At 42.6% G+C, this 26,236-nt stretch overlaps 4 protein-coding genes and 3 pseudogenes across 4 annotated transcripts; 2 read left to right on the forward strand and 5 right to left on the reverse strand.

Moving 5' to 3' along the window:
* Positions 1 to 4,185: 4,185 nt before the first annotated feature.
* LOC141819543 (putative calcium-binding protein CML7) lies at positions 4,186 to 6,790 on the forward strand. The gene is made up of 2 exons (XM_074706811.1): positions 4,186 to 4,911; positions 6,385 to 6,790. The coding sequence occupies exon 1, from the start codon at positions 4,186 to 4,188 to the stop codon at positions 4,879 to 4,881; it is 696 nt and encodes a 231-aa protein (XP_074562912.1). The 3' UTR covers positions 4,882 to 4,911; positions 6,385 to 6,790.
* Positions 6,791 to 8,335: 1,545 nt separating this feature from the next.
* Positions 8,336 to 10,075, reverse strand: LOC141819541 (NAC transcription factor NAM-B2-like). Its single transcript, XM_074706810.1, has 3 exons — positions 9,873 to 10,075; positions 9,467 to 9,786; positions 8,336 to 9,389 (listed from the first exon to the last, which is right to left on the reverse strand). Exons 1-3 carry the CDS (start codon positions 10,060 to 10,062, stop codon positions 8,871 to 8,873), a joined length of 1,029 nt encoding a protein of 342 aa, XP_074562911.1. The 5' UTR covers positions 10,063 to 10,075; the 3' UTR covers positions 8,336 to 8,870.
* A 322-nt stretch (positions 10,076 to 10,397) lies between these two features.
* Positions 10,398 to 11,676, reverse strand: LOC141819542 (stem-specific protein TSJT1-like; annotated as a pseudogene).
* Positions 11,677 to 14,648: 2,972 nt separating this feature from the next.
* Positions 14,649 to 15,865, reverse strand: LOC141819544 (K(+) efflux antiporter 2, chloroplastic-like; annotated as a pseudogene).
* Positions 15,866 to 17,257: 1,392 nt separating this feature from the next.
* Positions 17,258 to 19,200, forward strand: LOC141819545 (glycerol-3-phosphate 2-O-acyltransferase 4-like). Its single transcript, XM_074706812.1, has 2 exons — positions 17,258 to 17,932; positions 18,106 to 19,200. The coding sequence occupies exons 1-2, from the start codon at positions 17,303 to 17,305 to the stop codon at positions 18,976 to 18,978; spliced, it is 1,503 nt and encodes a 500-aa protein (XP_074562913.1). The 5' UTR covers positions 17,258 to 17,302; the 3' UTR covers positions 18,979 to 19,200.
* A 989-nt stretch (positions 19,201 to 20,189) lies between these two features.
* LOC141819546 (uncharacterized) lies at positions 20,190 to 21,805 on the reverse strand. Its single transcript, XM_074706813.1, has 3 exons — positions 21,480 to 21,805; positions 20,738 to 21,068; positions 20,190 to 20,651 (listed from the first exon to the last, which is right to left on the reverse strand). Exons 1-3 carry the CDS (start codon positions 21,740 to 21,742, stop codon positions 20,568 to 20,570), a joined length of 678 nt encoding a protein of 225 aa, XP_074562914.1. The 5' UTR covers positions 21,743 to 21,805; the 3' UTR covers positions 20,190 to 20,567.
* A 3,067-nt stretch (positions 21,806 to 24,872) lies between these two features.
* On the reverse strand, positions 24,873 to 25,745 carry LOC141819548 (zinc finger protein ZAT6-like; annotated as a pseudogene).
* Between the last annotated feature and the right edge of the window lie 491 nt (positions 25,746 to 26,236).

Here is a 26,236-nt window from a genome sequence, read left to right on the forward strand (position 1 = left end):
TCATATTTGCAAATACTTTATGCTAAACTGCAATAGCAAATCATGATCCAAACTTTATGATTCCAAAAGGAATCTGTATCATATTTACAAATACCAAATGCTAAACTGCAGTAGTAAATCATGATACTTTATTTCAGATTGTCAAACAAACATTTAATTACCCATTAATGTTTTGAACTTTAAGTACGTACAATAATCAAAACAAGATGTTTGTTTTTTTTATAGAGCAATAAAAAAATGTACAATAGATCCCTACTAGATGAATTCTTCTTCCATAAGAAGAACTCTTATATCCACAACATGCGCATGAAACACCTTTGGCACCAAGCCTTTGGTGAGTGGATCTGCCAACATGGAATCTGTACTAATGTGCTCTATCATCACCTGACGACTCTGAACTCTTTCTTTAACCACTAAAAACTTGATGTCGATGTGCTTGGACTTCGACGAACTGCGGTTGTTCTTGGTATAAAGTTCTGCGGTTTTATTATCACAATTGATTCTCAATATGTCATCCACATACAGGACAAGTATAACAATTTGCTCCTACTGAATTTGACATATATGTATTGATCAATAGGATTTTCTCTAAATCCAAATGAGATGACCACTTGATCAAATTTGCTGGTACCATTGACAGGATGATTACCCTATTTTAAACCATAGATGAACTTCTTTAATCTACATACTAGGTGCTTTGAATCTTCAAATTCAAAGTTCTCCGGCTGCACCATATATATTGACTCGTCAATATCTCCATTGAGAAATGCAGTTTTTACGTCCATCTGATGTAGTTCTAAATCAAAATGAGCAACAAGTGTCATGATTACCCTAAGGGAGTCTTTCGTCGACACAGGTGAGAAAGTCTCCTTGTAATCAATATTTTCCTTTTGAGTGAATCCCTTGGCAACAAGACGAGCCTTATACTTTTCGACATTGCCCTTTGAATCCCGCTTGGTTTTAAATATCCACTTACAACCAACGAGTTTCGTACCTTTGGGCAATTCAACAAGTTCCCAAACGTCATTGTCTACCATAGACTTCAACTCTTCTTGCATGGCGTTAATCCACCTTTCAGGATTAGAACATTGTTTGACTTCTTGGAAAGAGACAGGATCACTTTCCAACCCAATGTCAAACTCATGCTCTTGGAGATAAACATAATCACGAGACATCGTGGATCTCCGTTCCCTTGTGGATCGCCTTAAAGGCACTTGTTCTTGAGGTGGTTGAGGTATTTGTTCAGCAATATGCGGTAATACCTCAATTTGAGTGGAGTGATCTTCCAACTGCATTGGAGATGTTACGGGAATATCTTGATTCACTACTCTCTCTGGATGTGCAATATTCATGATGTGCGGTATGGTAATCATACCACTACTTATTGCACTAGTAGTGACCATAGGAGGATTGCTTACGCTTTCCTCAAAAATTATTTCCCTAACTTTATCACTCCCACTGTCCTCAATGAATTTGGCGTTTCCCGTTTCGAAGAAGGATCTTTTAGAGGGATCATAAAATTTATACCCTCTAGACTTTTCAGAGTAACCCACAAAATTGCAGCTCACAGTTCTTGAGTCCAGTTTCTTTTCATTAGGCTTGTAAGGCCTAGCCTCAGCTGGACAACCCCAGACGTGTAAATGCCTAATACTAGGCTTTCTACCCGTCCACATCTCGAATGGGGTTTTGTTTACTGCCTTACTTGGTACTCTGTTAAGTAGGTAAACTGCAGTCTTGAGTGCCTCACCCCACAAAGATTCAGGTAAAGAAGTGAAAGTCATCATACTTCTTACCATATCTTTTAGGGTACGATTGCGTCGCTCTGCTACACCATTCTGACTGGGAGTACCAGGCATGGTATACTGAGGCACAATCCCACACTCTGCAAGGTAATTCGCAAAAGGTCCTGGACATTGTTCACCTGATCCATCATATCGACCGTAATATTCACCTCCACGATCGGATCGGACGACTTTAATTTTCTTACCTAGTTGATTTTCAACTTCGGCTTTGAAAATTTTGAACATGTCTAAAGATTGCGACTTTTCATGAATGAGGTACAGATAGCCGAATCGAGAGTAATCGTCTATGAAGCTAATAAAATATGTGTGTCCATTCCAAGATGCCTTAGGGAATGGTCCACAAATGTCTGTATGTATTAGCTCCAAGACATCACTACAACGACTCGCTTTCTTATTTCTTTTGTTAGTTGTCTTTCCCTTAACACACTCAATACAGACATCAAAGTCTGTCATGTCAAGAGAATCGAGAATTCCATGTGACATTAACCTTTCTAGGCGTTGTTTGGATATATGTCCTAAACGCCTATGCCACAAACTGGATGAATTCTCATTAGTCAATTTACGTTTTGTACCGATACTATGCATAATTATGTTGTCAACCGTAGGAGTTATGGTGTTTAATTTATAAAGCTTATCAACCAAGGAACCATTGCCAACCAATGTTGAATTATAGAAAATACTAAAAATTCCATTTCCGAATGAACAAGAATAACCTGATTTGTCCAAACAGGAAATTGAAATTAAATTCCGTCGAAAAGACGGTACAATAAATGTATTTTCTAAATTCAAATAAACATTGGTTCCCAAACAAAGCCTAAAAACACCAATCGACTCAACTTTAGCCTTTCTTCCATTTCCCGTATAGATGTATCTTTCACCATCAAGTGGAAGACGGCTCCTAAGACAACCTTGCATAGTGACACTTATATGAGTAGTAGCACCGGTATCTATCCACCAAGTGTCAGCAGGTACAATAGCTAAATTGACTTCTGAACTAACAAAGTTTAAAAGTTCAAAATCTGCAGTTTGATTTCCTTTTCCTTTATTATTGATCCTTTTCCGTTTCTTATTTAGTCCTCTAGAACCAGTTAAAGTGGGGATGTTATTAAGATTAGCAGTTACTGATTGCACTGAAACAATAAAAGAAAAATAATGTAAGCTCACGATTTAATTTATGCCAAGAACATATATAAGTAATAAAATATGCAAATAAAGCATATAAATGGGCTCTTTATGAGATACCAAGTACAACATTACATTTTACTCTTTGGACTAAAATGTAATTTGTTAACGGTACTCTCTAAAATAACTCAAACTTTTAATTAACCACATAATGAGCCTTCCTTTGGGCCGACCCATTATGCGCATAATTCGATACTTTATATGAGTTATTTATTTAATATAAATGGGTTTTTTTATGAGATACCAAGTATAACATTGCATTTTACTCTTTAGACTAAAATACAATTTATTAGCAGTATTAAAATAACTCAAATTTTAATTTGCCACATAATAAGCCTTCTTTTGGGCTGACTCATTATGCGCATAATTTGATACTTTATATGAGTTATTTATTTATTCATAACTTGCATTAACCTCACACGTAATATGTCTTCCTTTGGGCCGACATATTTTGTGCATGATATGAACAAAATAAATTTGTTCTATAGTTGTAAGTTATCTTGAACATATATCTGGCATAAAAATAATTTTCCTTTGGGCCAATTATTTTTAGCATATATACGTCTATCGACACAAAATGCACTAAACCTAGCTAATGTGTCTTCCTTTGGATCAATACAACAATTCGATTTAGTAACACGTGTGTGGATAGACCCAATAAAACTAAGAAAAAAACTTTAACCGTCTTCCTTTGGACCAATACAACAATTCGATTTAGTAACACGTGTATGGATAGACCCAATAAAACTAAGAAAAAAACTTTAACCGGGTGGATAGGTCAATTTTAATCCAACCCGACAGTCTCACACTAGGAAAAATAGAAAAGAAATATTAATTAAATATTTCCTACTTTATCTTATTAAAAATAATAACAATAATAATAAAAAAATAAATAAGAATTATGAGATGACATACAGTGTGTAAATATATATATATATATTGAATTCTTATTTATTATTTTATTATTTTTATTTTTATTAATAAGAAAATATATATGACCAGCCGTCCTAACCCTAAGGGGGTGTTTGGTTAAGGGTAATCCATGATTACCTTGGTTATCCATCCAAGGTTATCAATTAAAACCCTGTTTGGTTTAGTGAATAGGTGATTCCCTAGTAATGTTATATTCCTGATATGTCAGCATACATCAGCAAATCAGGGCATTTAACCCGGAATTGCATAACCAAGAAAAATCGAGGTTATGCTGGATTCCGGGGTTATCGTAATTTGGTTTACCCCATTACCCCGAGCCGTCCGCGAAAACCTCCGCGAGCCCGCGGTCCCAAGCGAAAACCCAGAGCGAAACCCGAAACCTAGCGAGGCCTCGTCTCCCTCGGCGGCGATTCCGTCCCGAGCAAAAACCTCTGCGAGGCCTTCCTCTTCGTCTCGACAACATTCTTCGAAGCCCTTCCTCTCCGCGAGGCCTTCCTCTTCGTCTCGAGCGACAACATTCGAAGCCCTTCCTCTCCGTCCCGAGCAAAAACATATGACATCGAAGGCCTTCAACCTGTTCGACACCGACGGCGACGGCCGGATCGCCGCATCGGAGCTTGGCATCCTGATGCGCTCCCTGGGCGGCAACCCCACCCAGGCCCAGCTCAAGGAGATCGCCGCCACCGAGGGCCTTACCGACCCCTTCGACTTCCCCCGCTTCCTCGATCTCATGCGCAAGCACCTCCGCCCCGAGCCCTTCGACCGCCAGCTCCGCGATGCCTTTCGCGTCCTCGACAAGGATTCCACCGGCAAAGTCTCCGTTGCTGACCTACGCCACGTCCTCACCAGCATCGGCGAGAAACTTGAGCCCGCTGAGTTTGATGAGTGGATCCGCGAGGTGGAGGTCGGCCCCGACGGTACTATCCAATACGAAGACTTCATTCTTCGCATGGTCGCCAAATGATCCTTTCCTTTCCAGCGGCGTGCGAGCCAGGTACGTCGAGATCTTCGTTTTCGGATTCCATTCTTTTCATTTAGTTATGCGATCTGTTCGTTCTGCTTGGGATCTGATCATAATTGGACCTGTTTAGCTAGAGATCCAAAATTATAGCCCGCTCAAATCCTCAATTATGTTTAGGACTAGGATCTCCATTTTTTTTTTTTTGTGATTACGGTCTGATCTGTATGCGTTTCGTAAAGTCTACCGAGTGTCTGACGAAGATACATTTCAAATCAACTTTTTTTTTTCTTAGTGTCGTGATTTTTCAAAAAGATGGTTGTTTCTATACTTTTTCATAGAGGCTTCTTGAAATTCTTTGGAAGTTTAGTATTTTTGAGAAGAAAATAAATCTTTCCATACCAACATAGTTTCATGATTTGTACTTCATATATGAAATGATTTACTGATAAATTTATTTTCTTTTGCAAACTATATTCTCCCAGTGATACAACTAAATTACTAATTTACTTTAGTTGATTAATCAGCCTCTAATTATGCTTAAGCTGGAGTTAAATTGCTGTTGTTTTGTTACTAGTTGATTAAGTCATTCTGGAGCCAAATAATTAAGATATAACTAGTTTGTTTCTATTTCAGTAGTTCTAATAAGTTAAAATCTAATGATACTTTTACTTTATTACCAATAAAAAGAATCTCTATATTCTCCATCTAAACACAAAAAACTGCCGAATGATTTTGTAGCTTAAGTGGGGTGGTGGGAGATGGAATTCCAACTCTATGATTTTGTAACTTAACTCAAACCATTCATGTCAATTGTTTATTCTATTTGATTAGTAGTTTCGTGTTATCCACTTGTTACCTACTTATAGATTTAGGTTTTTTTTCTTCTATCAATTCAAATAAGATGTTTGCTTTCTTTTCAATTGCATCATATGACTTAGATTCCAATGTATCGGTTGGTCCCCTCCCTTGCTCAGTTTGTTCAATCATACTTCATCCACTCTAATGTGGATATACATTGTTGCTACTTATATTTTAGATATAATTTTGGATAGCCGTGCTATCATTTTGAACAAAATTTCTTGAATGAATGTCATTTTGGATTGAACCTATTTGAATGTTTTCGATTAGATTGCTGTGTTTGTTTCCTTAAAATAAACACATAGTGGCATAAAGCTCGGTTGTTGTTGTTATTGCTCCTCCTATTGTCTTTTACACAATTGACTCTTTATCAATTAAACTGTATCAATTCTTAGATTCTGATTGAAATTAGATTATTGGTTAAGTTATCTTTGATTTTTGTCTTGTAAATGTTTCCATTAGGTTGCACATATTTGTTTAATTCTTGATAATTTAAATTTCAAATTTCGTTTTCATTATTACACTATCACCTTTTTTTCAGTTGATCTCTCTTTCGTGCCATTTTTCACTCCATATTTCTGCGTCCAAAGATTATAGCTAAAATGTACAGATCCGGGGATTCTCGTGGCTTTGGATTTTTATCCTTAGAAAGGGATGAAGATGCTGATGCTGCGATACGCGCTCTTGATCAATCTGAGTGGAATGGAAGGATTGTTCTGGTGGAGAAATCCAAGATTCCAGGGCGCTGAAAGATTTCTTTGCCTTGCTGCCATAGTCAAGAATGATAGAAGAGCTTTCAGTTTTGTCAGCTTTATTTTAGATCGGTATTGGTTCCAAGTTCCAAACATATGACATTGATCTTGCTAAACAGCAAGTATTACTTTGTAACGAACTCTTTGATCTTGTAGTATGTCTGTTTTCAGCTTGACATAGAATGTTTATTTTCTTTATGGAGAAGTGGTGTGGACAAATATTAGATGAACTTATTTTCTATGTTTAGGTGATGAATGAATAATAGAACCTTTGAGCAGTTTGAAATAAAAGAAAAAGTTGAAGGGGAAGCTAAATCACTATTGTCGACATGATCATCATAATTATTAGATGAACTGATTAGACTAGACGTTTATTAATTCTATTTATAAACTATAATTAATTCTATTTATAAACTATAAATTTAGATGATAAAGAAGATTAACAAATTATAACGAAAACATAAATTTTATATTACAAATGAAGCTCATCTTTCTTTTATTAAGTTATAATTTGATGTATAATTATGATTATGATTGTCCTATAATTAATAATTTAATTTTAAAAAAAATTAAATATCAAATTAATTTAGTTGTAAAAAAAATGATTATAATTGTACTAGGGGTAATATAGTAAATATTCAAGTAAGTAATGTATTAAAACCTTCAAACAAACAAGGTTTTGTCTCATTACCTAGGTTTAAACCAAACAGCATTGGTTATGTTTTATTCCCTATAACCTTGGTTATGTGATTACTTGGTAATCACATAACCAAGGTAATCACGAATGACCCTCAACCAAACGCACCCTTAATATTAATAATATAATATATATATATATTATAATTAAATTATTTGTAGAACTTATACTATTTACGTTTTTAATTACAATCATCGCGTGCCTCTGCGCAACACCCCTGTTTTCGCTCCTGTCCAGCACATAATTAAACTTGAGTCAAACAACTAAAATTGATAGATTTAGATCAAAATTTTCAACGAAAAAAGGGTAATTTTATCTTGTTTACGCTATGACTGGTGCTTACCGGAACGTCGATGATGTCGCCGATGGCGAAGATGTTGTTGAAGCCCTTGAGTCGTAGGTGCTCGTCCACCATGAGCTGCCCGTACTTGTCCAAGCAGTCTTTCACCACCGACTCCTTGAGCCACGTCGAGCCCAGCGGCCTTCTCACGCAACCTCGTGTGTTTATAGATTATTTTTATAGATCCACTTGGATTCTAAAAAGAAGAGCAGATCAGAGATTAAAAGAGGCATGAAGTAAGCAAGTGAACAAGAAGAAGAAGAAGATTTTGAGTTTTGTTGTAGTGGTACAGGAAGACGAAGAAGAAGAAGAAGAAGAAGAAGAAGAAGAAGAAGAAGGTGTGTGGGGGTTGGTGTTGGGGTTTAAGTAATGCGAACAGGCGCTTGCACACTACAGCAGGCGCTCACCGCCGAGGCCTCCACCGTCCTGAAGCTCTCCCTGGCCTTGGCGCGCCGGCGAGGTCATGCCCAGGTCACCCCTCTGCACGTCGCCACTACCCTGCTGTCCTCCACCGCCACTTCGTCCTCCCTTCTCCGCCGCGCATGCGTCAAATCGCAGCCCCGCCACCCGGCCTCCCACCCGCTTCAATGCCGCGCTCTCGACCTCTGCTTCAACGTCGCCCTCAACCGCCTGCCCGCCTCCCGTTGCTCCGCCTCCCTCCGCCCCTCCCTGTCCAACGCCTTGATCGCCGCCCTCAAGCGCGCTCAGGCCCATCAGCGTCGCGGCTGCGTGGAGATCCAGCAGCACCAGAACCCGCACCAACAGCCTTCGCCGCTTCTGGCCATCAAGGCCGCCGCTAGGTTTCGCTCGCGCAGGGATGAGAGTCGGGTTTCGAATCGCCGCCGCCGCTAGGTTTCGCTCGCGCAGGAGAGTCGGATTTGGAAGGGTTTCGCCACCGCTAGGTTTCGGTCGCGCAGGAGAGTCGGGTTTCGCAGGGATGAGGGTTACGTCTCGCGGGGTAATAAAGTAAAGAAAATTTACTTAACCCCGGAATCCAGGAAAACCTACGTTTTCCTTGGTTATGTGATTCCGGGTTGCATTACCTTTTTGCTGATGTATGCTGACGTGTCAGGCATAAAAGATTACCCCGGAATCATTGATTACCTGAACCAAACATAGTTTTTGTTGATAACCTTGAGTGGATAACCAGGGTAATCACAGATTACCCCCAACCAAACGCACCCTTAGGGTTATTGAAGAATCCAACTTTTTTCCTGTTCTGTTCTGTTATCTGCTGTGGCACTGGTGATCCCTCTGTTCATGGACTGGAACAATTGGACTTTGATTGTGTGCACTGTTTTGAGATGCATGCCTGGAATTGGTCGAGGATGATTGTGGTTGACGATTAGGAGCTCCAGTTCACTCCGGGGAGCTGGTAGGGATGCTGGTGGAAGATGGAAGCGCCATGAATGATCTGGTTTTGGTATGCCCTGCCGTGATCAATCTGGTCGAGGAGCATCCGGTTTTTGCGCTCGCAGTCGTCGTTTGCAGCAGCGCTGCCATTGCTGCAGCTGCTGGCGTTGTTGTCGTTGCTGCTGCCGAGAGAGGCGGTGTTCCAGTAGGGGGAGAAAAGGGGGTGGCGCAAGGGGAAGGTGAGGTTGAGCTTGGTTCTCGGCGCGGCGCCGAGGTGGGCGATCGGGTTAGCGGGCAGGCCGACCTCGGCGGCGAGAAGCCCCTCGAAGAAGGTCTCGTCGTTCGCCATCAGGACGTTGTAGTTGGTCGGCGGCGGTCGGAGCTCTTCCATTTGCCCGCTCGACGCGGCGCCGAGCGCGTCACCCGCGCCGCCATCCTCCGTAGAGGACCTATTGGCGACGCCGCCGGCGTTGCTCTTCTTGTAGATGCGGCACAAAACCCAATCATCCAGCTACAACACAACACGACAAATCGATCAATCGAGCACCCACGAAGCAATCGCGTGCGATCAAATTTTTAAGGTTCTACCCGGAGCGATCCGCCCCTCTTCTTGTTGGCGACATGGGGAGGTCCGCTGCTGCTATGGCGGTAGTGGTCGTCGACGAGACGGTACTCGTGCATGATCCAGTTGGTCTTGACGCCCTTCGGCGGCTTGCCGCCGTAGAAGACGAGGACCTTCTTGACGCCAACCTTGACCTGGCTCCTGCCCGAGGTCAGTATCGGCTTGTCGGTGCCGGTGGCCTTCCAGTACCCGGACGTCGCCGCCCGGTTAGGCCGCGCGCCGTTGGGATACTTCCGGTCCCTAGGGCTAAAGAAGTACCACTCTTGCTCCCCAAAACTGGCCTTTCCTGTGACAACAATAGCAATTGTTAACTGTTAATCGAGCAAATGGGACTGGAAATCGCAGAGAGGAGGAGGAAGGGGGCGGGGTAACCTGGGAGCTCCCAGGGATCGAACTTGTAGAGATCGACCTCGGTGATGATGGCGACGGGGAGGGGGGCGGAGGCAGCCTTCTTCTTGAGGTAGTGGACGACGAGCTCCTCGTCGGTGGGGTGGAAGCGGAAACCGGGGGGCAGACGAGGATGCTGCGGCGGATTTGACGACGGCGGCAGCGGTGGTTTCATGGCGGCGCCGGAGGCAGAGTCGGCGTTCTCCATCTCGATGTAGAGCGAGAGGAGGAGGAGGAGGAGGAGGAGACGATGGCGGCGAAGGGTTATAAAGGCATCGGGAGGTGGGCCCAGCCAGCGGCGCGAGTCATGCTAACGCGGACTCCGGCGTTGTGCGTGGGGACCACGCCGGGTACGGGCGGGCGGGCGGGCGGGCGAGGACGGTGTGATCCGGATGGAACGGATGACGTCAGGCGACAGACTCGGGTGCCCAACAAATGTGATAGGAAACATTTCAATTACGCCCTCAGATTTCTAATTATTCAAATATCCCGAAAACATGCGTTTCGTACTTTCTAATGGGCCTCTAAAGTACCAACCAAGCCCAATTATCATTGACCATCCGTCCAATTGAAGCCCACGTTAAGCCATGGTCAGTCAAACTTTACATTTCAATTTTCAAGGAAAAACAATAAATTAAAAGGGAAAAAGAAAATCATAAACAACGCAACCAAACGTAACACGGCATGCAGATTTATCACGTGAAGATTTTTATTAAGCGTCCCACGTGGAGGCCCAGTTGGCGGCGCTCCCGACACGCGGCATAGCGTTGACCTTGTCGAAGTAGTCAACGTTGAAACTGGCGCCGCACATGGTGCCCTCGCTGTCGACTCGCGGCATCGCCTTCATCTTGTTCATCGGATGCTCGAAGCTCCTCAGCCCTCCCTCGCTGTGGAACATGCAGCCTGAAAACCACAATTCACTTGCCGGATCAGTTTCATCGTTCGGTTTCCTTTTCCATTTCGAGTATAAATAGGGAGCTGAAATTGTTACCGGCGGGGAACGGAGCGTAAGACTTGCTGCAGCCGCCCTTCACAATCTCCACCTCGTCGCCGATCACTACCGACCCGTCCGCCGCCACGCCCCAGAACAGCGGCACGCCGCCGTCGGAGCTCTGCCACCAGAAGTAACGCCCAAATTAAGAAAACACACGCCCGTTTGATTACTATCTAAAATTAGTTTGCTGCCTCGCAACGCAAACCCGCGTACCAGGGCGGCGAAGACGGCGCCGGTGGCGTTGTCGTAGACGACAAAGGCGAAGCTTCCGGCGATGTCCTTGAGGGCCTGATCGGCTGGGTAGGGCCCGCGGTCGCGCAGCGTGCGGTAGACCTCGATCACGAGCAGCGCCTCGTCGGCGGACTTGCCGGAGAGGCCGTACTGGCGCACCAGCGAGCTCAGGTTGTGGATGCTCCCCACGAACACGCAGTAAACATCGTCGTAGCTACAGAACAATCTGCAGAGATACACAAAAAAAGGTTTAATTTCCGTTTATTTCAGATGATTTACGATGTCAAAATCTCTCATTTGGGGAACCTTTGGTGGAGGAAGGAGGGACGGGGGGCGTGGGGGCCGAGGGAGGCGAGGGCGGCGCCGCCGGCGAAGGAGGCGCAGAGAAGGAGACGGCCGGGTGGGCGGCGTGGAAGTCGTGGAGGATCTCGTCGGGGCTCTTGGCGCAGCGCTGCCGGAGGCCGGGCTCCGGAGAGACGAGCTCCGGCGGAGGGCGGGCGAAGGTCTTGTGGAAGACGGCCAACATCTCTGTTTCCTTCAACGGAAAAGGATCGGGAATGGATTATGGAGCTGAGGAATGGGATCTCGTGATTATTTATAGAAAGTTAATGGATTAAAAGGATAATTATTTTGTTAATATAATTGATGAGGAAAACTGGATAAGAATTGCCACGCACAAGTCAAATTTAGACGAACCGTGGATATACTGCCACGTGTTAAAGGTCAATCAGATTTAGTAAATCTAGCTATGGATTTGAGAGAGAGACCCGATTACTCGAAAAGGAATATGTCGGTGGCGGCGTGTTCTGGATAAGAATGATAGATCGGCGCTGTCTCATGTCCACGTAAGCAAGTTCGTGCTGTGGATGCTGTCAGGTCGCCACGTGTGTTTTTTTTTTTGCTTTATCCGTCGGTAAGAATCTCCAGTTCAACGATCCAAATCCATGCTTGACTTCCAATCAAAAGGAATTGTTATGATAGGAAAACAAAAATAAAAATAAAAATATTTATTAAATTTGATAAAGAGGGTTGCATTACTATTAGAAATATAATATTAACTAATTTAATTTTGTCGAGTCAAATATATTAGTCAAGTATTTTTTTAAATAAATGCTTAACAATTTTTTTTAAAAAAGATGTTCCTCTTTTTTTCTTTTGAAACATAAGTAATTATGAAAAATTGATACTTAAGTGAGGGATAGATCCTACACTTATTAAATTAGTGACCAACAAGCATAATATAACTTAGTATGAACTTTCAGAATATGATGAGCATGCAAATAAAAAAATTGAGAGTTAAATCAGAAAGTAATGCTATATTTCATTAATTTGATTAAAGCAAATCATTTGAAATTTAATTTGACCAGTACTGGAATGTATTGTTTGATATTAGTCAGTAATCATCTTTATAGGTGGAACAGGATGACAAACAATCTGCTATGTAGATATAGCTACCACAAGCGACAAGTTCTCCAATAGGGATTTGTACAGTGTTTAAAACCTAGATCCAGATATCAGAAAGAGTCAAATGAGTCATTAAATCTATTGAGATAATAATGGAGCAGAGCATCTGTCAATAGATCACCTGATTTACAGCTTCACCAAATGCAACAAAGGCAAATTCTCCACCAGGAGCAAGTAGAAGGCCAACTCTTATTGCTGCTATTGTTGAAATACCAAATAGTTTACCTACTAATGCAACCACCAGAGTCTTTCCAACAATCAAGAGACCTAATGCCCCCATAATAACTGGAAAGTTTGCAAGAAGAAGCTTTGGATTGATAGACATACCAACCTGAAAAAATTGTAGATGGCAAGAGAAGAAATGCAGATTGTAAGAATTACGTTAACTATCAAACAAAGTGTAGCAAACTATATTGAAGCAACAGTACAATCTAAAAACATCATTGCAGAAATAGTTCAAAATATAATGCACTATTTGAATTATTAGTTTCATCATCATCAAGCCATTTCTGTGCCAACTTTCTAGGATCAGCTACATCAATTTTCTCCCTCAATTGAATTTTTGCAAGGCTATATCACCCTAGCCTTGCAAAAAAAAAAAAAAAAAGGATTAAGATGATGCACGATTTGAGTATAAATCAATGTACAGTTGGTCATTGCATTATTTGGTCACTCTCAGTGGATGTGAAATGCATATAGAAAACAGTATCTCCATGTGCCAAGATCACCATTCATCTATATCACCAAATAGCCTTCTAATTTTCTAATTTGGATTGAGTTTTCATAATAGTAGTTGGCTCTGTTCAGTTTCAAAAGACAAGAATACAATAAATATCAGCTAAATTAAGTTAAAATTTTGATATTAGACCCTTTGTGGCTGTACATCTTTATTACTAATTTTTCTTTCCAATTATATGCAATGCCATTTCTTCAAAGAATCCAATAAATTGAAGATTAATTTGCAATAGTTAGGTTTCCTTATTTGAATTGTCAAATCTGTGTGCCAAATTGTAAACTGATTTGCATGCTTCAGCAAGGAAGGAGAAGGCTTTTAGCACTTATCTACCAAATTTTTAAGGATAGTGTTAAATTAGTTGAGGTAGTAATTTTTTTGTCTTTCAGATTAGTTATAACACAGCAGAAATTGACAATGTGCATTCTTCAATTAATCAACCTCAACATGACAATTGTGTGTGTTGCAGAGCGCCACACAAAAATGGCCTATTTCTGTGTGCTACAAGATGCCCATGAATGGAAAGCAAAGGGAGTGCCATACCCAACTTTGACAAAAGTTGAGCAATTTCTGAATGCAGCAAGCTAATGCAATAAAGATAAAATTCAGAACAATTTATGTCTTATGCCGTGAACAAGAAAGCAACATCACCATAAAGGGCAGAGTATTAAAGAACCAAACAAGTCACGAAGTAGATGGCTGACCACAGAGGGAGCAAGGCACCTGAGCTTCCACAACATGCAAGCACACAAGCAGCAGTGTAAGGCAACACTACTGCTTCTCAATGCAAGCAGCAGCAGTAGCAGTGAATAGAAAATATAAACAAAAAATAATGCTAATTCCATATAGCTATTTAATGGTACAAATGGCAAAGTAAATTCAGCCTCTCAAATGATCCCATCTTGGTTGTTTGAAAATCACAGAATGCATCAAGAAACATGTGTGACATGGAGAATCAGGTTTTAGACTTGACCCTTGATTTTGTTCACTTGCATTATCAAAATTCTGTAAGGAAGATAGGAACTGATATACTTACTGTTATGAAAAAGAGGCCTAACAGAAGACCACGATAAGTAGCAATATCTGATTCAACCTGTAAGGAAAACTCAGTCTCTGATAGGAGGAGACCAGCCAGAAAAGCTCCCAATGCCATAGAGAGTCCAGCCTGTACAGGATATTTCATTTGTCATCATTTCAAAATCTAAAGATTCGTCAGAAATCATTAAAATTAGTTGTGCAAACCCGTTCTGTCAGAAGACTTGTTCCTAGGATAACAAATAGCGTATTTGCAGACAATATCTCAGCATTTTGGTTTTCTGCAATTTGCTTATAAATTGGCCTAAGAAGCTGCAAGTTCATCACCAACTAAGATTTCATCTCTTTCAGCAGTTCGATTGTCGATGGAAACTGTAGATAAGTTCACCATAGAATGAGGCTCTTCCTTGACTAACTGGTCTTGAAAAGATTGAGGTTGCTGGTCAGAAGCATCAGTATTAGAGATGACTTTCTCAGCTCTCTGTAATGCCAACGCTGCATCATTAACACGTGAGTAGCCTCAACTTCAAAAGCTACTGCTTTTTCAGCAAGAAGCTAATGTTCACGACATCCTCCTCAGCCTTTAACGATTCCAACTGAGCTTTCTCAGTAATCCCATGTAACCTCTCTACTTCTCTCTGGGTGTTCCTCTTTCCTTATTTGGATATGTTTCAATGACTCATTGCAGCTTTCCAAGGTTTCCTTACAGCTCCTGATCTCTTCTTCAGCAGGCAAAAGTGCTTGTCGTTGTTACTATTACCAGAAGGTCCTGTCGATGTTCTCTGTTCCAACAAAATCAATAGATCCTAGTGCCAACCAAAGCCTAGCCGCCATCGAGAGTGCCATGGTAGGTTCCTGAACTGCTTCATTGGCGATATCCTCTTCAGTAATGATATCCTGAATGATGGAAAGAGCAGAATTGGCATCATACCGAGCACGTTCAGCTTTATCTTTCAAGGCAATTGCTGTCTCTGATACCTTCAGTGCCTTCTCCTCAAACATGGCACTGTTAAGCCTAGCAACCTGCAACTCTTTGATAGCTTTCTGTAGCAACTCCCTCAGTTCATCCAGCTGACAGGCGTCCTTTTCCTCTACTAGTGGACTAGTCGACTTAGCATCAGAAACAGGCTCTACTTCTGATTCCTCCATAGGAGACTTCTTTTCATCTACTAAGTCACCTCCAATCACACCAGTATCCTCTCTGCTAAGACCAATATATGCGATGGAATCGTTGGAGTGATTATTCAATAGCATGGGCCGCTGCAAAAGTTTCCTATGGTTAAAGAGATAGCTTCCAGAAACTCTCCCCTTTTGCGAGTCCGCGAAATCTCTCCCATACGCTCCCGCACGAACGCAACGACGCCAGCAACATTTCCTTCCGACCGAATCAGTCGCAACATGAACTACAGAGTCGCGAACTAAATAGCGATTCCGCCCTCTGTATGCGAACTTCAAATAACCCAAACCGATGCCATAATCGTGAGCCGTCGACGACGTCCGAACGCCACAAGCTAATTCCATGCTCGGCTACCGAAGCAAGCAAATCCGGCACCTCCCCCACCTGTGGAACAAAAAGAAACCCCAGTCACGATCACAACACTTCCAAGACAACCCTCCCCTTGCAGAAAGAAAAACCACAACTAAATCATCCATACCTAACTCGGCCACACTTTCTCGCAAAACACCGAACAAGAAAGATCAAAGCCCTAAACACGTGATGAGAGCAGGAACGACGGCGGAGGGCGGCGATTCCGGCAGCAACAGCTCAGCTCAGGCAAAAGTGGAGACGGCGACTGGCGACGATCATCGACGGCGGAGAGGCAGAGGGCGTCGGTGGCAGGAGCTCATTCTCCGCCGGGGTGCCACGTGAAGAGCGGCGTCGCAAGCAGCGGAGCGCGTCGGAGTCTGCACGTCGAAAGCAACGGCACCTCGCTCCTCGAGAGCTCGGATTCGGATATGGACTTCTCACCCGAATCCAATCCGAATCCGCGAAGTTGATGCGAACAGAAAATTTTATTTTAAAAAATATTATTTATGTAATGTAAGTTTTTATTGTTACAAAAAATATATATAAAAATCTAAATAAAAGTAAAAGTAAGTGCTTAATAATGTTTATGTAAAAAAATTATTAAATTTATGAAACTAAGTTCTATATGAATAAGAGCGGAGTCGGATATTATTTATCCAAATTTTAATCCAAGAGACTGATAAAATTAAAGAGAAATTATAATTTAAATTTACGATAGAAAAAATGAAAATGTGTAAGAGAAGAAAATAGTTCAGAGACTTTTGATCAACTTTGGATTAAGAGGTCATAAAATTTCTAACTCTATCATTGTGTATGAACTTATTTACATTTAATTAGCATATAAAATTATAAATCAAATAAGCTTAAAGGGAAAAATTCTCCCTTGTGTGACTATGAGTTTTCTATTATGAAGAAGATGAGTTTTCTATTATGAATCAACACTTTTTTTTCTTTAAATTAAGAGTTTCATTTTTGTTTCCCTTGCATTTTTTAATGTTTTTTAAATAAACCAACATTTTTTCTTTAAATTAGGAGTTGCTTTTTTATTTAGAATATTTTTGAATAAAATTTGACTAAATTGCACTTACCTTCTTGAAGTTTTAGATATTTTATTTTAAAATATTTAATCTATTTCCTAGTGGCAAATTGAATGTGAACAAAATCCCAATAATTTTTTTTTAAAAAAATCACAAGATAGTTAGTTACATCAACTTCAAAAAATCAACCCTAATCAACATCTACTAAATCTACTTTTGAAAATTTAATCTAGAAATAATTAAAAAATATTACTTCTTAATTATATAATTAGATTTATTCTCACCTAAATCCAACCTCTTACAAGCTTCTTATAATTATAACCCTCAACTTTTTCATTTCCTCACACGTTTCTCCCAACACAAGGAAGCTTGGCTCACGATAAGGCCTCCTCTATGCCTGCGGAGCACCGGACCTTCCCCTCGGTGGCGCACTGTTGCGACGCCGGCCGCGAGGCCCACGCCGCCGCCGCCGACCTCGACGGCACGCTTCTCGTCTCCCGAAGTTCCTTCCCTTACTTCTTCCTCCTCGCCGTCGAGGCCGGCGGCTTCCTCCGCGGCGCCGCCCTGCTCCTCCTCTCCCCGGCCATCCTCCTCGTCTACAAGCTCTTCTCCGAGGCCGCCGGCATCCAGATGCTCATCTACGTGGCGGTGGCCGGCGTGCACGCGCGCGACTTGGAGCTGGCGGCGCGCGCGGTGCTGCCGCGGTTCTACGCCGCGGACGTGCGCGCGGACAGCTGGCGCGCGTTCCGGGCCTGCGGGCGGCGGCGGGTGGTGGTGACGGCGAACCCACGGGTGATGGTGGAGGAGTTCGCCCGGGAGTGCTTGGGGGCGGACAAGGTCCTGGGGACGGAGCTGGAGGTGGACGAGAGGACGGGGCGGGCCACGGGGAGGGTGGCCGCCGGCGGCGTCATGGTGGGGAGCCGGAAGAGGGAGGCCGTGGAGAGGGAGTTCAAGGCGGAGCCTCTGCCGGAGTTGGGGCTCGGAGACCGGGAATCTGACCACGACTTCATGGCTCTCTGCAAGGTCCTGCTCGTAACGGTTCCTCTATTTTCGTAATTTTCAAAAACTAATTCAAAATTTCCACTTTTTTGCTTCTATCGCCATGGATCAGGATAATTTTCTCAGCGAGATCATAAAAAAAAAGTGTTTTTTTTTTCAAGATTAATGAATTAGTACTTCGATTTTCGGAGTTGCAGGAAGCGTACATGGTTCCTTACGACCGGAAGGCGGCCCGCGTGCCGCCGGCGGAGCTCGACTCGCCGATCATCTTCCATGACGGACGGCTGGTTCAGCGGCCGGATCCCTTCGTCGCCCTCCTCACCCTCCTATGGCTCCCGTTCGGCTTCGCCCTCGCCCTTCTCCGCGTCTTCCTCAACCTCCCCGTCCCCGCCCCCTTCGTCCGCCATACTTACCGCCTCACCGGCATCCGCCTTTCCATCCGTGGCTCCCCTCCGCCGGCGCGCACCCCTGGGCACCTCTTCGTCTGTAACCACCGCACCGCGCTGGACCCCATCATCATCAGCATCGCACTGGGCCGCCCGGTGGCTTGCGTCACCTACAGCGTGAGCCCTGTCTCTGTTTCTTTGTCCCCGATCCGCGCCGTCGCCCTCTCACGTGATCGCGCAGCCGACGCCGCCCGCATCGCGGCACTGCTGGAGGAGGGCGACGTGGTCGTGTGTCCGGAGGGGACGACGTGCCGGGAGCCGGCATTACTGCGATTCAGCAAGTTGTTCGCGGAGCTGACCGACCGGATCGTGCCGGTGGCGGTGGAGGCGAGGCAGAGGGTGTTCTACGCGAGCACCGTGCGTGGGTGGAAGTGCATGGACCCATTCTTCTTTTTCATGAACCCGCGGCCGGCGTACGAGGTCACGTTCCTGCCGCCGCTGCGGGCGGAGGAGACGTGCGGCCGCGGGAGGCGGACGCCGGAGGAGGTGGCGAACAACGTGCAGGCGGCCATCGCCGGGGCACTCAGGTTCACATGTACTGGGCTCACCAGGAAGGACAAGTACATGAGGCTGGGCGGCAACGACGGCAGGCTTCCGCCGGAGCCAGAGAAGAAGGTGGAATGATGCCGAGTGCTTCATGAAGCATCGCATGACTGCAAATCTGATACAATTATTTTAGTGTTATATATATATATATTCTGCTGTAATGATAAATTTATTATCGTTTGACATTATAATCACGAATTCAAATCGTGAAAATAACCTTTGATAAGGTTGCAATAGATTCTCAATGCCACTCCACGTTGATGGAAATTTAATGCATGGGACTGTCCTTTATCATTTTAAGTATGATGTTTTGATTTTTGCTAATGCAATTTAAATTAGATATCTGTTTTAATGGGTCGACTTAAATTCTAATTGACATTTTGGTGACATTTTGGAGACCTAGTCTAGGTCAGGGGTGAGAGACTTATTAGCAATTCTAAGAAAAATTGAGTAGGTTTAATGCCTACCTCCTGTTTGAGTACCCAAAGGTCGAGAAACAAACCTAAGATGTTCGTCTAGTCGACGACCTAGGGCATGAATAGTCATTTGGGGCACATATAAAGGATTTTGTGGTGGATATTTTGGCCTCATCCTTATTTTGTAAGCTCTACTGAAGAGGTCCTTTGCTTCTAGAGGGGCATCTAAGAAGATTTTTATGTATAATGGGTCTTAATCAAAGATGAGACCTTGCCTAATCAAAATTTCTTGATCTAGGAGTGAAGCTAGATGAAGGATATTCTCAACTAAAGAAATTTTTGCCTAAATCAGAAAGTTTTCCATTTAGTTTGGAGACATACTAAAGTATTATCCTATTCAGCAGGAAAAGAGTTCACCAAACCCTGGAGAAGAAGCTAGATTGATCCTATCAGGCACTGGAAGATACAATTATATAAGATAAACATTCACCCCTATCACATTCAATTTGGTATTGACATGGTGTTTGAACATCATGTTAGCTTTATAAGAGTTTGAATTTGTGATTTTTTTCTATCTTAATTCCAACTCATGGCAAAAAATTTAGAAAAAGTCACAAATGGAGAAAGTATAAGTGATAAGATGCTCAATGAAGATAACAAAGATGCAAGATCAGTGCAACAGTTGAGAGAACTTCGAACTAACCTTAGCAAGTTGATTTCATTTTTGGAAAAATAAAATCTTCTTAAAATACCATGAACAAGGTTGAAACATTCTGAAACTATGCAAAAAGAAATTTGAACACACCTTTTCTGTGCAGGTTGAGATAGTAGACCGACCTTGCGTTTCACTGCAGATGATCACCAGCACTACCCAATCTCCTGCTGCTTCCACCTAGAAGAGGAAAATGTTTCCAGATTCCCAGTGAACAATAAAAGGTGGTAAATGAGAATACATCTTCGAAGTTCTTTAGTTTCACTTGTTGCACTTCATCAAGTAAAGCACATGAATTGTCTGTTTTATAGTGAGTTTTAAGCTACAAATTGCTGAAAAAAGAAGTATCATATACAAAATTACTTATACACTTGCAATCATCTTGATGCTCTCGGATAGATTTGGTCTTTCCATTTATTTATCAAATGCAATGATACCAAAAAATGTCATTTCACTAAAGATGCCCACAACAAAATCGACTAACACACTTCTTTGCCATCTGCTGATACAGTGTAAATGGCAAAGGATGCAAAGATCAATTACTCCAACTTAGCTATTTCTTTCTCCCATTTGAGCCCAAACATTTGACGGCCAAAGGGCACAATGAGATTGTATCGTAGAATCTGAAATATAGTAATCGAAACAAGTCTTAAGAAAAGCAAATATGTGAGTCCATGAAGAACAAATACAGCAAGCTAAATGTATTCACCTTGCTGTTGATGTCACGCATCTGAGCCTTGAGGATCTCAGAATCCTTCTGCCACTTTGAGTGCTCATGATCAGATTTTCTGGCCCAAGCCTTCTTCAAGCTTGTCCTCCACTCGGCAATGCCGGAGTGGATTTCCTTGTTCAGTTCCACCCACTCAGGCGCAAAACCATTTCTTGAAAGGATTCTGTACAAGGTATCTTCTGCAGGATCTACATGTGGATTTGAATCAAGGTTAAGAGGTCTGCCTTTCCCGGGTAAGTTCTCAAAATCCCCTTGTTCCATTGAATGCCATATCCTTTGTTCGACGACATTGACTATGTCAGTTTCCGACCTGAAAATCAATAGATTCCAAGAGGGATGAAATCAAGCAATCAAAGAGAACAAAACATCAACTATTTCTTGGACGCAAGGGTAAAGGTGAGGTTGTCTATATGATCAAAAGAATTGCACCCTTCTCCTTGCAATAAGTGTTTGTTAAGCTAAGCCGTCAACAAAAATGGAACTTTTACAAAATTAGTGATGAAAAACACTCAATCACATCTAATTTTGGATCAATTGCATCTCTCCCAGGAAACTGGGGAAGCTCTATGATTATTCTGTGGTAATCGATGATAATGGTGAGAGGTACCAGAAACTATCTAATCTAACAAAATATATTAAAATATAAAGAAATTCAAATAAAATTCAGATCGAGGAACAAGAGGACATGTGGAAGTTCGAAAGAGGGGCGCCAATGCAAGACCTGATGGCGTTGCCCAACCCGCGGAGCTCGGGAGGGAGCTTCCGCTCCTTTATCGCGTCGGCTACTGTTGCCAGACGGTGAGATAGATTCTTCGGCCGAGACTTCGACGACGACGAAGAAGGAGGGGAAGAGGACATCGCCGCGGACTCAGATGAGGCAGGGTCGGGATCGGTCCAGGAGAAGGACCATATCATCTGGAGATGGACGCGGAAGGCGTCGGGAGATCTCCGGACACGCAGCGGCGCCGTCAGAGCTCCGGCCATCGTAGTTGGTCGGCGTCGGAGTCGATTCCCCGCCCGATTCGAAACCCTACCCTCCAATCTAACGCATCGATTCCTCGGGCGGCTGCGCAAGGAACAGCCACCAGGGTTCCATACGGCCAGGAAGCGGACACATCACGGTCATGCGTCAGAAGAGGGCCAGAGCCATCATTGTCATTGAGAATTTTATAATTGTTAATAAAATAACATTAATAAAAATTAAGGGTGTTAAATAATTTCAATATAATTGTAAATTTAACCAACTCAAATTTGTAAATCTAAAATTATTATAAATTTTTGAAAAAATATATATATTAAATACTTTAAGATATAAATTTTATAAATTATAAAATAAATAAACATAAAAAAGTAGTATTATCCATTTATTAAAATGAAAGCGAGGGTGCAATAGCTAGTTTGATATGGAAAATATCTTTGTCTTAGTAGTTGATATGGTAGAAGTCGGATGTTCTCCGCCGAGCACTTTTTGCTGTTTTTAAACTTTGAAAATAATTTCATATCTAAAATTAACACAGAGTATAATCTCTCCGATGCTTAAGTGAGGAAAAATATTGCATAATGAATCATGAATGAGAGGTTTGTAAAACCTAGAAACAATATTAGGTATTTTACAGCGGAAATAAGATCGAGTTTTACCTCCTGCCATCAAGTTTTGATGTTTACAAGACTGGCTGTGGATAATCTGTTCTTCTGGCTTTTATCTCCACTTCAACTGTGATGGTGTATTTTCCTCTCTAAGTAGAGCAAAACCAGGGACCAAATTCGTAGTATACAAAATCCCCAAAAACTCTTCCATCATCAAGTTATTAGAGAGGAATATATGGAGTCATGGTGGCAGTTTCTAAAACTACAGAACATGGACCACAACATGGAGTTATGGTTGCTCCATGGCCAATGGAGCCAAAATAACCAACAAGGTTTAGTTAGAAAAATACATCCTTCCCTTCCCTTGGATTATCTATTTCATTTTGTAACTTTCATCGAGTAACGATCCTCATTACGATATTATAATTGCCCTACTGTAATGATCGTCGACCACCATTATTATTGCTATTGACCCATTCAGTAATGAGTTCGGGATCTTCTACTTCGCAACGACGTTCATCATTATTGATCGTGTTTATGTTGAAAAATGTGAATGGAAAAAATAGTGGATAGAAGTCCATTATAAATGAGAAGTTAATCTCACATTGAAAGTTGAGAAACATTAAAATTGATTTAAAATAAATCTTAATTGCAAAAGTTATGGATGTGTCACACGTTGTCTGCAAGAAGGGATGAGAATCCAAAGCTTGGATATGAATATAACGAATCCATAACGATAGAAACATTTGACCGTACGTTGATGACTGTTGTCTGTCTTTTTACTCAAGCATTGAATGATCTTCATTCAGCCATTCAAATGTTGCGAGGATCAGAACTTCTATATAGGGGAGGCTACAAGCATAGGAGAGGATACAGATGAAAAATTAAATTTCTATCCACATTCCCTCTCATTTTTCTTGCTTTTGTCATGCATGTCACTAGACAGTGTACTTGTGATAGCATTCAGGTACATGTTAAATTCACCACTAACCACTTTTTTTTTATTGTCAATATGGTTTCACTAATATATCTTAGGAAATAGATGTTCAACATAATTTTGAAACATTGTCGGAGGAGATGATTCTATTTTAAGAAAATTATATCAAACGTATGCCTCGATTTCTATCTTTTTCGACTCATCACTCAAGCGATAGCAACCCACTTAGACTTGGCTGACTCGATAGTCGTTGGGACGACGCAAACAATTGGTACTCGAGCGATAATACTTCACTAACCACTCGAGCGAGGCAACCTCTCGAACAATGGCTTCCTACTCGGGCTAAGAAAGAGCATAGGCTTGGACCTTGCAACATTTAGGAGCATTTGGCAAATGACGACCCACTCGGGTTCGGTGGCGTTGGTGCTTAAGTAACTTAGCACTCGAGCCTCTCGGAGCCCCACCTCTTAAACACTCGGTCAGCTCAAGCACTCGATGTTTGGACACTTGGTAGCACGTGCAAACTCTGATTGGCTTGTGCACTTGACAACTTAACTCAAAGCGTGATCCAACCAATTCAAGTTAGCAGCATGAGATTATTAACTCACGTCATCTTAACGTATAAGTCTGAGTTTTGAATTATAATTTCAACTTCATATTATTTCCTGCAACTCTGATAATAATATGAGATTATTCCGATAACAAAAAATTATCCAACACTTTATTGCTCGCTGCTCCCCTTCGAATAAGATATTATCAAACCAACCCTACGCCCCTCTTTCCTGAGCCCCAATCTTCAATGTTGAGCACTATCCAGCTTTAAGCTTGACTCCTTGACACTCCGATTTCGAATCCAACTTCCGGGCCCAAGTACCAAACACATTATATTTCCAGTGCCCTACTATGCCCGAGGCTCAAATACCAAGCCCAATAACTTCCTTTAGTTCTCTTTCTTTCAGTTAGCTCAGTAAAAAAAAATGATAAATCTCAATCAGTCTCATGGACTCAATCCCTAGGGTGGCCAACTCGGTCCCACAGAAATTTTCCACCGACCACCAGGATAAATCGGGGAAGCGCATACGGCGACCAAATCCAGATGTCAAGCATCCTTTGATTGCGTTCCCCGTTTGAAAAAAAATTCTTACAAATACGTCGTAACTGGGGATCAGTTGGCTCAGCCCATTTTCTTCAACCTCATTTCTTATCATATATTATTACGGGGTATCATAGGGTTTCTAAAAAGTAAAAGAAATATTTATTATCAAAATGAAATGGGCTACAACTTTGGCCGTACAATTTAACAATCCTAACTAAAATCCATCCGTGATATGGGCAGTTAAGTTGAAGAAAAAGCAAGCAACTAAACGAAAGTAATGTGTTAGGCCAAAAATTAATAACTACTAGATAAGCATTTGGCTCGTAGCACGGACAAACTTGGAGTGAAGTAAAGTCCTTCCTTTTTTGTTTATTATTTCTTGTCATTTTGATCTAGACATTTATTTTATTTTAATTGGTTTCTTTTTCTCCTAAGCATTTAATATTTTTAAAAAGGAGTTAGCTTCTTGCAAACAAAGTAAACCAACCTCGCTCTAAAAATCTCATCCACATCTCTTCTCTTTCTTTGGACTTTGGAGGTACAGAAGCGAAGAAGCCAAACCCTAAAAATACATTTAATATTTTCTATGTGCGTAAAAATTATTTTTTTTCATGGTGATCCACCAACGCCGGTGCCGAGGTGACGAGAAGACGAGCCGTTGCTGGTTCTCGAAGGGGAAGGGGAAGGCGAAGCTTGATGGTGGCGGAGAGACCGGCTGCCGCTCCTTGGAGCCGTCGTCCTCCGACGGCGCGGGGAGATTGAGATCCAAAACGAAGGCGTTCTTGGTCACCTCCTTCTTCGCTTGCGGCAGCGCAGGCTCGTCCGCGGCGGCGGTTATCTGGCGGTGCCTACGCATGTGACCGCCGAGGGCTTGGCCGGAGGAGAACGACGTCCGGCAGATGGCGCACTCGTGCTCCCGCGGCAACTTCGGATCGCCAGTAAAGACAGTTCGGCCGCAGCCGTCCTCCGCCGTCGCAGGAGGCGGCATGTCCTTGGGTTTCTTGTGGCTGGTGCGGTGCCCGCCGAGGGCCTGGAAGGAGCGGAAGCTCTTGCCGCACGTCTTGCAGTCGTACGCGCACGGCCTGCTGGAGAACCTGCGGCCGCCTCCGCCGGCGGCAGCCGGGGTGGAAGAGGACCTGAAAATCGGCGGAATCTGGAGGCGGAGGAGAGACGCGCCCCTGCGCGAGGAGGATGAGGCAGCGAGCCATGACCTCCTCCTCCCGGTCGGTGCTGCTGCTGAAGGACTCCGCCGACGAGGAGGAAGCGGCGGCAGCCGCCAGGAGACGCTTCGTCCGCTTGCAATTGATGACCACCGACGAGAAGTCGCCGTGTTTCTTCGCCGTGATATTGCCGATACTCTGCTTCATGGCTTCCTTTGACGCAACTAAAACAAGGAAGGAATAATAAGGGGGGTTGTGAAATTATATATATTTATAGGGAGTGTAAAGCAAGTGTGTTGTGACTTGTTCCAACGGATTAAGTGGAAAATAAGGGGTTTATTCGTAAACATGCCGTGAGAGGGTAATGGAGTGACAATAAATCTATTGTGATGCTTGAGTAATCAAGGATCTGTTTACTTAGGAGGACGGATAGGGAAGGGGTGGATAAGCAGTAGGGAAGTGATCCAAGGTGCTTAACTTCATGTTAAATAAACACAAGAAATCGTCTCGCTCTCCTACAATCTATCCTTCCCCTAATTTGTCCTTCATAGTAAACATGCATAAGTGTCATATTTGTGCTTAATTATGTTTAAATATTAAACATTGAATTAGTTTTGTTAATTATGTGTCTCACTAAAGTTAGTTGTTCTCTTGAAATAGCTAGTAATAACATGATTATAATTAACAACATTGTCCTT

This window comes from Curcuma longa, unplaced genomic scaffold (assembly GCF_044706935.1).
Source record: "Curcuma longa cultivar G26 ecotype Majalengka, Jawa Barat unplaced genomic scaffold, ITB_CL_G26_1.1 contig_864, whole genome shotgun sequence".
Lineage (NCBI taxonomy): Eukaryota > Viridiplantae > Streptophyta > Magnoliopsida > Zingiberales > Zingiberaceae > Curcuma > Curcuma longa.